The following is a 12,663-nucleotide window of genomic DNA, read 5'->3' as shown; positions in this document are numbered from 1 at the left end:
CAGTTTTGTTGTCGTTAAGATTTGAATTTGAACTTCGACGTTTCATCGCTTATAGGGTTACGACAATATAACAACAAAACCCCTTGTAATCTGTTTGACTATCAGGGCCGACATAAAGATCACTACTCGGAGCCGTAAGCGCGTTGTGTTTTAAGATGCTCTGTTTCTGAAGTTTTTTGTTTGACTTTGACAACGGTAGAGTTGGCCCGGACTCGATCCAGACTTTACCCTCTGGTGTACCCTTATATGCAAACAGTGTTTACATAAGACCAGTCCCGATGAAGGATACCGAGGTAGTCAACGTCTCCATATATAGCCTCTGGTATGCCGAGCTATAGTGTCTGGGTGTACAATAGTTCTCAGCACCTTAGATGATAGATTAAGGTCGCCGATCGGTAAAAATATTGTACACATACAGGATTGTACAAATAACATCCTTGCATTTTCTTGTTGGTGAACGGATTGGATTTCGATGAGAACAGGAGTTTCACAGCTCTGTCAGCTTTAAATTTCCGTCTGGTGTGACAGTTACGATAGTAAACCTGATACTTGTCTTTTGCGATCTAAAATGAAGGTAAAGGACACATAGGGTACAATGGTTGATGACTGTTTGCTGTTGTGTGAGGGTTGGGGGTTACTCTGGGTTCATTAAGTCGTATAGAGAAGGATAAATGCTCTGGGTTCACTAAATCGTACAGAGAATGATAAATGTCTGCTGTTGTGTGTGGTTTGGGGGTTACTCTGGGTTCACTAAATCGTATAGAGAATGATAAATGTCTGCTGATGTGTGTGGTTTGGGGGTTACTCTGGGTTCACTAAATCGTATAGAGAATGATAAATGTCTTCTGTTGTCTGTGGTTTGGGGGTTACTCTGGGTTCACTAAATCGTACAGAGAATGATAAATGTCTGCTGGTGTGTGTGGTTTGGGGGGTTCTCTGGGTTTACTAAATCGTACAGAGAATGATAAATGTCTGCTGGTGTGTGTGGTTTGGGGGTTACTCTGGGTTCAATAAGTCGTATAGAGAAGGATAAATGCTCTGGGTTCACGAAATCGTACAGAGAATGATAAATGTCTGCTGGTGTGTGTGGTTTGGGGGGTTCTCTGGGTTTACTAAGTCGTACAGAGAATGATAAATGTCTGCTGTTGTGTGTGGTTTGGGGGTTACTCTGGGTTCACTAAGTCGTATAGAGAAGGATAAATGCTCTGGGTTCACGAAATCGTACAGAGAATGATAAATGTCTGCTGTTGTGTGGGGTTTGGGGGTTTCTCTGGGTTCACTAAATCGTACAGAGAATGATAAATATCTGCTGATGTATGTGGTTTGGGGGTTTCTCTGGGTTTACTAAGTCGTACAGAGAATGATACATGTCTGCTGTTGTGTGGGGTTTGGGGGTTTCTCTGGGTTCACTAAGTCGTATAGAGAAGGATAAATGCTTTGGGTTCACGAAATCGTACAGAGAATGATAAATGTCTGCTGGTGTGTGTGGTTTGGGGGTTACTCTGGGTTCACTAAGTCGTATAGAGAAGGATAAATGCACTGGGTTCACTAAATCGTAAAGAGAATGATAAATGTCTGCTGTTGTGTGTGGTTTGGGGGTTACTCTGGGTTCACTAAATCGTACAGAGAATGATAATGTCTGCTGTTGTGTGTGGTTTGGGGGCTACTCTGGGTTTACTAAGTCGTAAAGAGAATGATAAATGTCTGCTGTTGTGTGGGGTTTGGGGGCTACTCTGGGTTTACTAAGTCGTATAGAGAATGATAAATGTCTGCTGTTGTGTGTGGTTTGGGGGTTACTCTGGGTTCACTAAGTCGTATAGAGAAGGATAAATGCTCTGGGTTCACTAAATCGTACAGAGAATGATAAATATCTGCTGATGTGTGTGGTTTGGGGGTTTCTCTGGGTTTACTAAGTCGTACAGAGAATGATAAATGTCCGATGTGTGAGGTTTGGGGGTTTCTCTGGGTTTACTAAGTCGTACAGAGAATGATAAATGTCTGTTGTGTGTGGTTTGGGGGCTACTCTGGGTTCACTAAGTCGTACAGGGAAGGATAAAGTTCTGCTGTTGTGTAAGGGTTGGGGGTTACTGTGAGTACAGTAATTTCTAGAAAGGGCATTTAATGTATACCTTTGTGTTTGGTGTTATTTCAATGTTGATTCAGGAAGTGCATTGCAACCAATGCACATTCTGCATTTTCAGTATAGGTTTTTATACGACCACTAAACATTTCGCACCAGAGAACTTAGATGAAAACAACCTGTAATTTATTCCATCCTGTTGTGAGTTAGATAAATGCAGTGTTTCCGTTCAGATTTCACTAAGGTATAAGTGATCACAATACACAGATTCCTACCAGGAACTGTCGTGAAATGAAATGTATTGTATACCTTAAGTGTCGTATTGTGCCGACTAGGCTATATTTACATACCACATGACAATACTTATGTCTCTATATCGGTATATGTTTTCACATGTTATACTTATCTGTAATCAAATTACGTCGTGTGCGGATTTAAGCTTATAAAATCATACAAAAAATTGAAGCGGAACTCTCAAATATTGCACCTTCGGCGGGTGGTATGACTATCAATGTAGTATTGAGAAGAATGACGATGGTGTTGTACTCCGTGTGTTCTATGTACACGTATGTGTAATACCCATTTGAATGTGGAATGGTTGTTTTATATATTTTTGGTCATACCTTGCCTCCTTTTATCACTGAATACACCTCTAACTGATACTGATTGCTAACTGACTAAGGTATCTCTTCTGATTCTCCCTCGCTGGAGATGTATACATGTTTCTTCTGCTCCTCTAGTACATTCTGATATCAAAAATATACTATCTGCTGTAACGATTTGGTGTCATTGATTACACCGATATCATAGAAAAGCTGTAGAACACAAACAGTGCAATGGGATGCGTTATTGGGTTTGTTTTACACGAACAGTGCAATGGGATGCTTTATTGGGTTTGTTTTACACGAACAGTGCAATGGGATGTGTTATTGGGTTTGTTTTACACGAACAGTGCAATGGGATGCGTTATTGGGTTTGTTTTACACGAACAGTGCAATGGGATGCTTTATTGGGTTTGTTTTACACGAACATTACAACAGAATAATCTGTCGAGCTTGCCTTTCAGAAACAGTGCAATTTGAAGAAAAAAATGAATTGCACGTGGGAAGAAAGACAACGTAATACAATGGCGTAATATTTAATATCGTTTCTGTTTATTTTCTGCAGGTTTGACCCCTACCAAGTTTTTGAGGTGAGTAAAACTCTTTATCCCGATAACAATGTAATATTTTACTGCTACTAGGCAAACATAATCGCCAGGATCGAAATCATACTGTAATACCCCTGTATTCAACTCTGACAAGTGTTATTATATTATAGCTGAAACATAAACCATTATTGTCGGTAGTATTATGAACTGTTCCTACATATTTTAATAGTGGCATCAATTTAAATCCCTTTAATAATATACATCATTTATATTTTCGCTCTGTTTAATTTGTGAAACTACTGTTACAAACTATACATAACAGGAATAACGGTCGTTTGAAGATTGCAGGTGCACATGTCATTATACACAAAGCCATATAACTGTAACCTACACAATTAACATGCAGGTGCTTTATCACCGTGCGTGTATGAGATGACGTTGTTACATGAATCATATTGATATTTTTTTTTGCGAATAGATATAACATGGTACTAGTTAGGAAGGCTAGAATAGATATAACATGATACTAGTTAGGAAGGCTAGAATAGATATAACATGGTACTAGTTAGGAAGGCTAGAATAGATATAACATGGTACTAGTTAGGAAGGCTAGAATAGATATAACATGGTACTAGTTAGGAAGGCTAGAATAGATATAACATGGTACTAGTTAGGAAGGCTAGAATAGATATAACATGGTACTAGTTAGGAAGGCTAGAATAGATATAACATGGTACTAGTTAGGAAGGCTAGAATAGATATAACATGGTACTAGTTAGGAAGGCTAGAATAGATATAACATGGTACTAGTTAGGAAGGCTAGAATAGATATAACATGGTACTAGTTAGGAAGGCTAGAATGATATAACATGATACTAGTTAGGAAGGCTAGACTAGATATAACATGGTACTAGTTAGGAAGGCTAGAATAGATATAACATGATACTAGTTAGGAAGGCTAGAATAGATATAACATGATACTAGTTAGGAAGGCTAGAATAGATATAACATGATACTAGTTAGGAAGGCTAGAATAGATATAACATGATACTAGTTAGGAAGGCTAGAATAGATATAACATGATACTAGTTAGGAAGGCTAGAATAGATATAACATGATACTAGTTAGGAAGGCTAGAATAGATATAACATGATACTAGTTAGGAAGGCTAGAATAGATATAACATGATACTAGTTAGGAAGGCTAGAATAGATATAACATGATACTAGTTAGGAAGGCTAGAATAGATATAACATGATACTAGTTAGGAAGGCTAGAATAGATATAACATGATACTAGTTAGGAAGGCTAGAATAGATATAACATGATACTAGTTAGGAAGGCTAGAATAGATATAACATGATACTAGTTAGGAAGGCTAGAATAGATATAACATGATACTAGTTAGGAAGGCTAGAATAGATATAACATGATACTAGTTAGGAAGGCTAGAATAGATATAACATGATACTAGTTAGGAAGGCTAGAATAGATATAACATGATACTAGTTAGGAAGGCTAGAATAGATATAACATGATACTAGTTAGGAAGGCTAGAATAGATATAACATGATACTAGTTAGGAAGGCTAGAATAGATATAACATGATACTAGTTAGGAAGGCTAGAATAGATATAACATAATACTAGTTAGGAAGGCTAGAATAGATATAACATGATACTAGTTAGGAAGGCTAGACTAGATATAACAGATATAATTGGTACTGCGATCCTTATGTGCAGAAAGTGGCCTGATTAGTATATTGTTTTATGTAAATAGTCTGTGGCGGTGAGGGGATAGTATACTAAAGCTATCCAACGGGGAGACGGGAGGGGATAGTATATTAAAGCTATCAAATGGGGAGACGGTGAGGGGATAGTATACTAAAACTATCCAATGGGGAGACGGTGAGGGGATAGTATACTAAAGCTATCCAATGGGGAGACGGAGAGGTAATAGTATACTAAAGCTATCCAATGGGGATACGGTGAGGTGATAGTATACTAAAGCTATCCAATGGGGAGGCGGTGAGGTGATAGAATACTAAAGCTATCCAATGGGGAGACGGTGAGGTAGTAGTATACTAAAGCTATCCAATGGGGAGACGGTTAGGTGATAGTATACTAAAGCTATCCAATGGGGAGATGGTGAGGTGATAGTATACTAAAGCTATCCAATGGGGAGACGGTGAGGTAATAGTATACTAAAGCTATCCAATGGGGAGACGGTGAGGTGATAGAATACTAAAGCTATCCAATGGGGAGACGGTGAGGGGATAGTATACTAAAGCTATCCAATGGGGAGACGGTGAGGGGATAGCATACTAAAGCTATCCAATGGGGACACGGCTTAGGTTTCTTATTGAACTTAAAACGACAAACATATTGTTAGTGTAACGGGTCTCTGTTACAAACATTTTAGTTAATTTGTATCTGCGTGAAAAAGCAAAATATGTACTTGAAATTATTTCACAAATTGCGTTAACAAGTGACAAGACAAATACTGATAAAGGTTTGGACGTTTATGTTTAGTTTTGGAACCATTGATAATATCCCCCTTACACACAGTTTTAAACAAGTTATTAAATACAAAACAACGAAGATACAGTTCATTTGCACGGATATAAGCACTTCACGAGTGTTAGCCTGTCCTTAACAGGAAATGGACACTTGTCGAAAGACTTGCCGTGGTAACACACGACCGCGTGACGTTGTACTTGATGACATTGGGTGTCCTGTTTAATGTAGTTACAGCCTACATATGTACTAATGCCGTTATAACCATTGATAATACGTACATGTCAATGTTTAACCTTGTACAGAACTCTACAGGGAAGTAAAATGGCAAACTCCAAAGTCGACTCCTGAACCATTGAAATCACGTGTTATTATAAGCCTTGAACAGGAACTTTCCTTATGTCGGTCATATAGAAAACCCTAATTAATAACACCACTTCTACGTCTTTGATATCCCGACTAACGACGTGTCTGTATGGGTAATATCTCAGCGTTTATATACCTGAAGTATTCTACCAAGTAGAAACAGCGTCGATTCCGGCCCACCCCTGTCTCAGTAACGAGCTCACAACATGTCAATATCAGTCTTAGTAACAACACGACATCCGGTCTTACCTAGTCAGCCTTAGTAGCGACGTCACAATATGTCAACATCAGTCCTAGTAACGACGTTGCATCAAGTCAATCCCTATCGTAATAACAGAGCCGCACATTGTTAAATAATGTCTACACATTGTCACATAATGTCTACATATTGTTACATAATGTCTACATATTGTCATATAATGTCTACATATTGTCACATAATGTCTACATATTGTCATATAATGTCTACACATTGTCACATAATGTCTACACATTGTCACATAATGTCTACTCATTGTCACCTAATGTCTACACATTGTAACACAATGTCTACACATTGTCATATAATGTCAACACATTGTCATATAATGTCTACACATTGTTACATAATGTCTACACATTGTCATATAATGTCTACACATTGTTACATAATGTCTACACATTGTCACATAATGTCTTCACGTTGTCACATAATGTCTACACATTGTTACATAATGTCTACACATTGTTACATAATGTCTACACATTGTTATATAATGTCTTCACGTTGTCACATAATGTCTACAACGGGAATCAAAACAGCGTCGCATAACGTCCACCTAAGTCATATAAAGCCCGGTGAAATGTGTTTTTCACGTCATACCAAAAGTAATCCCGACTTTCTACGTAAGCGATGTATATCTTAACAAATCAATAGGATGTCGCTCAGGTTTTAGCGTTATCTGTAAACTGTGATCGGGGAAAGACTAGAGGATCGATAAAACAAACCTATACCTAAGTTATGTAAAATACCCCCGTGACTTGTTAAGATCTTTGAGCTGTTATTTGATGTTTCTCACTGACAGCCTAGGTAAGTTTCCGTACAGACAACTCTGATTTAACGTAAACCGTTACACCGCATGTACAATACACGTATACGTAATTATACACAGAGGTAAGAGGACGAGGCCAAGATGTTGTCATTCAGTTAAAGGTAACACATTGTGTATATTTAGACGTTAACTCGACAGTAACACCTAGGGGCTGTATCAAAACAGGAAAATTCAGAGCGAAACCGAGTTTTCGAGATTTTTTAATTGAAATTACGTTGTATGTGTATAAGGAACGTTATATGAAATCAACGATTCGTGACGTTAGTCAGTGAAGAGGAACAGTTAATACATCGCTTGAAAGAAAACGTTCAAATGTATCAGATTTGTTAGTTTTTATTGTCATATACATATAATACACTCACACTGACTATGCGCTGTTAGCCGTCGCCGGCATGTTTGTTTGTCCAGACGCTAGACAGATATACTATAGAACTGACTGTGCGTGACGTACATACATTATAACAACATACCAAAAACATTTTACATAACCGGTTGTTATCCCTGAAATACGTGTTTCCCTTTTAAAACATACGTGCCACAGACACCGATTACAATGTATGTATAAATAAATCAGAAAAAATGTCATTGGAATACTAAGATCGGTGGGTTTACCTATTGTACACACTGATAATATTGCATACTCTATACTTAGAGCCAAATTTCATTTTGCATTTCTTTATTCCATTTCTGACTGTTGTGAAATTTGAATATTTCTGTTTGGATATGCAATGTATAATGTTCTCAACGGTAACATTAATTGTTATATTTGCCCATTACAGGTAGAACACAAGCCATGCCTGATCCTCACAGTGCGGGTCCTGTGTGGACGGAACATAACGAAGGGCTGGCTGGATATATGTACGTCTTATAGTTCCTCAAAAGTCAAATCATATTGTGTAAACCTATAAGTGTAAGGGCGTAAATGTGCTCGTTACTTCTTTGCCCCCGCTGTCTGATCTGATCCTGTTTTTGCTGTCTTTGTGTCGCACCAACCCAAGCTCTTGTTTGTGTACACTGTTATGTATTTGCTAATTAAATTACCCAAACTTTTCATGAATTTCGAAAAACCAAGAAAGTGAAATAGTTCTTATTTGATGCCTGTCTTTTCAGACTGTGGTTTAGAAGTTGCAATAATATGCTAACCTATGCTTTCAGTGGACACACCAGACCCTTATATAGCGTTAAGGATCCGGACGGCACCCGAGGGTCGCCGAAGGACTGCCGCAATTGATAACGAAGTCAACCCTGTCTGGGCAGAGGACTTCACTTTCCTCCTCGACGAACAGGAGCATAATGAAATCCGTAAGTTTTAGGTTTGTGTAGTTTACAGAACACGTCAGTAGGTCAACGGCTACCGTATGACCCTGGTTGTGTGCTATTTTGCCCTATTCCCATAGTCCATTGAATACTCATTACTGGGAAATAAGCTGGATTATCTCCAATTTCCTCACTCCTGACTCATTTGATAAAATTTGTGGAAGTTGTTAACAGTTTTGGTTACCCATTTGGTGTTACTTCATTGTCCGATCTTCTAATTTTGACGTCATGTACCGTCATTGTTCCTGGGGTTGTTTTCCTGATTGGAAACAGGAATACTGTATTTCCAAGAGAAACGTATTGTTTTTGTTTTAGATATAAAACCTGAACGTTGTGGGGAAAAGGTTCCCAAAATCATGATGGATGGTTATCAGTCCTCTTACTCTCGTAAGTTACTTTTCAATTTGTAAGAGACACTTTACAAATTGAAAATTAACTTTGAAACTGGGGTAACATGCATGCACAAACATTTCTCACATTTTCCTCCTTTTAAACCTTAGGCCATATGGACCCTCCAAGGGAGTGTCTGCTAGTGTTCTATTGTCAACCTAAGGCCCTATGGTTCTATGGACCCTCCAAGGGAGTGTCTGCTAGTGTTCTATTTTCAACCTAAGGCCCTATGGTTCTGTGGACCCTCCAAGGGAGTGACTACTAGTGTTCTATTGTCACCCTAAGGCCCTATGGTTCTGTGGACCCTCCAAGGGAGTGCCTGCTAGTGTTCTATTGTCAACCTAAGGCCCTACGGTTCTGTGCACCCTCCAAGGGAGTGTCTGCTAGTGTTCTATTTTCAACCTAAGGCCCTATGGTTCTGTGGACCCTCCAAGGCAGTGTCTGCTAGTGTTCTATTGTCAACCTAAGGTCCTATGGTTCTGTGGACCCTCCAAGGGAGTGTCTACTAGAGTTCTATTGTCAACCTAAGGCCCTATGGTTCTATGGACCCTCCAAGGGAGTGTCTGCTAGTGTTCTATTGTCAACCTAAGTCCCTATGGTTCTGTGGACCCTCCAAGGGAGTGTCTGCTAGTGTTAGATTGTCAACCTAAGGCCCTATGGTTCTGTGGACCCTCCAAGGCAGTGTCTGCTAGTGTTCTATTGTCAACCTAAGGCCCTACGGTTCTGTGCACCCTCCAAGGGAGTGTCTGCTAGTGTTCTATTTTCAACCTAAGGCCCTATGGTTCTGTGGACCCTCCAAGGGAGTGACTACTAGTGTTCTATTGTCACCCTAAGGCCCTATGGTTCTGTGGACCCTCCAAGGGAGTGACTACTAGTGTTCTATTGTCACCCTAAGGCCCTATGGTTCTGTGGACCCTCCAAGGGAGTGTCTACTCGTGTTCTATTGTCAACCTAAGGCCCTATGGTTCTGTGGACCCTCCAAGGGAGTGACTACTAGTGTTCTATTGTCACCCTAAGGCCCTATGGTTCTGTGGACCCTCCAAGGGACTGTCTACTAGTGTTCTATTGTCAACCTAAGGCCCTATGGTTCTATGGACCCTATTAAAGGAATGTTTAATAATATGCTACTGCCAGCCTAATCTGCAGGGCTCTATTGACCCTTCCAAGGGAGTGTCATAAAACCTACATTGATTTGTGTTTTTCCGAACTATTGTTATTTACAACATATGTACTTTATTCAATAGGCTGTTGGCTCTGTTTCAGAAATTTCACTGATGGAGGCCAATCCCGGTCAGTTTGATCAGAAGATCGGCGATGTCTGGTTCGACCTCACAGATATACCGAGAGGGAAAACAGTACAAAAAACCTTCTTATATAACGAGGTGAGACAGTGGTATCTGCGACTAGCTAACGAAGACAAGCCCTTCTTACATATGTTTAATACATCTTTCAGTTTATTTTCATTGTTTTACAATTTGTTAAGTTGTAAAGAACAAAACGAAATAACATGAACAATATCAGGCGCAAATCTTCACAATGTCTTGCCGACTAGTTAATGATATAGCGTGAAGTCATGACGCGTTTAATTTCATAGTTAAAACTGTGTTTATTAATTTATTATGATTGTAGTGTTTGATTTATTGACAACTTTCTGTTCCTACAGGTATCAGAAATAGACATGGAATTTGAAACACATATTGAGTAAGTATGAGGGTTTCAAATAAATAAAATAAATGTTATGTCGCCTGTGAAATAGGTAGCTAAGCATTGTAATGTTTTCCATGACAATTGTATTAGCGCAACGTAGTAAACTTCCTGTTTCAGCGTAAACTTGTGAATTTCAATTGAGGAAATTCACATTTAAATAAATATTTCACTTTAAAAAAATTCACGAACATTGAATAGTGAAGCTTTTTTTCTGTAACCTATTTGAAATGTTTAAATGATCTAACGGCGATGAGTATTAATCACAACACGTCGTACATAAGAACGATGATACGTTTATTATTTTCGGCTCTTTTTATATCATACTTGTTTAATCACTACACTATGTGGGTATTTCAGTGCTATGATTTCCGAATAAATCTAATATTGTGATAAACTCATAATAAAGTATATATCTGGCAGTAAACAATAAATCTTCTATTTATTGAATTCGGAACTATTGCCTTTTATACTGAACCAGAGAGAAGCAGTTGTCATTTCAAATACTTTTTTTAGTTCAGAATGAAGTTAACCTAAGACTGCCACGTTTGTGTCCTGAAACTAGTATAACAAGGAAGTTACCGTTATCTTTAAACAAGTCCCTTGTATATGATGTATCCGTATACATGTAGTTCATCACTAAGTGCAACTTCATATTGATATAGACTTAACAATAGAAACACTTATCTGAGCGATTGTGCGTCGAACACTATTCATAACAAAAACCATATATGAGTTTGTTAACGGGAGATGTTTGATTTTTTAGCCAGGACCCCACACTGCGCTACAGTCTATGTCTTTGTGATGATGAAAAGGACTTTATTATTCGGCGGAAGGAGAGAGTGCGGGAGAGGATGGCGGAAATCCTCGGCGACAAAGGTCCCATGTCGGTTGATGAGGTGAACTTATTGTTTATACTCTTTCAGTAGTGCTATAGTAAAGCGAGACTACTTTGTGTTTACGCAAGGGATTCGTTTCACTATCATTGCAAAAGTTCCATTGTGAATTGTATAAACCATTCCATATAATACTGGTGTCTTCATCTTAACCAGTGCTGTGTTTTGGTTTCACTTTCAGCAATTATGTTAATGAGACATGTGTTATTAAACAAGAATGAAATGAGAAACATCATCAGCCAATCAATTATGTTAATGAGAATATGTGTTATCAAACAAGAATGAAATAAGTTTAAAACTAATGTAATTATACTTATATCCACAGGTGCCCGTAGTTGGAGTGATCGGGTCCGGGGGAGGGTTCCGCGCGATGGTCGGCTATAGTGGAGTGACCAAGGCTCTCGCCGACGCTGGCATACTGGACTGTACTACGTATATGGCCGGACTTTCAGGATCCTCCTGGTAAGTAGAATGTAAAAATAAACTACACAACATGAAAATGTCAGAGCATAGGGACAGAATAAGAATTGAAAGCTGAAAAGAAAAGCAAACAAGTGGAAGAGGGAATAAACATCAATGAAAAAGAAAAAACGTGGAAGAGGGAATGCACATTGAATGTTATAATGGTTATACTAATGATCGTCTTAATAAGAGATGATTAGTAATGTATTGTCGTAAAACTGTTTGTTTTCTATGTCACACTGTGTATAGTCAGTCTCTATATGTACCTTACGTATGACTACAAGGTGTGATTACTGAACCAACTCTAATTGTTACCTGAAATGTTGTGTTCAACATATAGTATTGACATTCCAGGTATTTATCAACATTGTACTCTCACCCAAAATGGCCTGAAATGAACCCAGGCGACATGCAAGATGAGCTGAAGAACAGCATAGATTCCAGTCTGATGTGGTTCTTGTCACCACAGAGTATATACAGGAACCTCGACCTGATCCTCCAGAAACGACAGAACGGTCAACCAATCAGTTTTACCGACATCTTCGGACATCTTGTTGGTGAAACTCTTATTAAAGACGTAAGTCTTTTCTTTGTTTCTGTAATGGTTTGAGGTGGGTGAGAAAACATTGTACCTGGTATTGTTCGTTGCTATTTGTCCTCCCTTTGTTTCTGTAAAGGTGTGAGGTGGGTG

General features: G+C 38.6%; 1 protein-coding gene across 6 annotated transcripts in view; it reads left to right on the top strand.

Moving 5' to 3' along the window:
* Positions 1-12,663, top strand: part of LOC110455901 (cytosolic phospholipase A2-like) — a 69,216-nt gene that overhangs the window by 48,448 nt on the left and 8,105 nt on the right. For all 6 annotated transcript variants that reach the window (XM_021506325.1, XM_021506327.1, XM_021506329.1 and 3 more), the window contains 8 exons: positions 3,248-3,272; positions 7,983-8,061; positions 8,359-8,505; positions 10,174-10,292; positions 10,574-10,611; positions 11,381-11,513; positions 11,836-11,972; positions 12,327-12,549. In XM_021506325.1, the coding sequence (XP_021362000.1) occupies positions 3,248-3,272; positions 7,983-8,061; positions 8,359-8,505; positions 10,174-10,292; positions 10,574-10,611; positions 11,381-11,513; positions 11,836-11,972; positions 12,327-12,549 (901 nt within the window). The remainder of the gene's footprint in view (positions 1-3,247; positions 3,273-7,982; positions 8,062-8,358; positions 8,506-10,173; positions 10,293-10,573; positions 10,612-11,380; positions 11,514-11,835; positions 11,973-12,326; positions 12,550-12,663) is intronic.

This window comes from Mizuhopecten yessoensis, unplaced genomic scaffold (assembly GCF_002113885.1).
Source record: "Mizuhopecten yessoensis strain PY_sf001 unplaced genomic scaffold, ASM211388v2 scaffold8399, whole genome shotgun sequence".
Lineage (NCBI taxonomy): Eukaryota > Metazoa > Mollusca > Bivalvia > Pectinida > Pectinidae > Mizuhopecten > Mizuhopecten yessoensis.
Note: the sequence above shows the minus strand (reverse complement) of the source record. Positions and strands in the feature narration are given on the sequence as shown.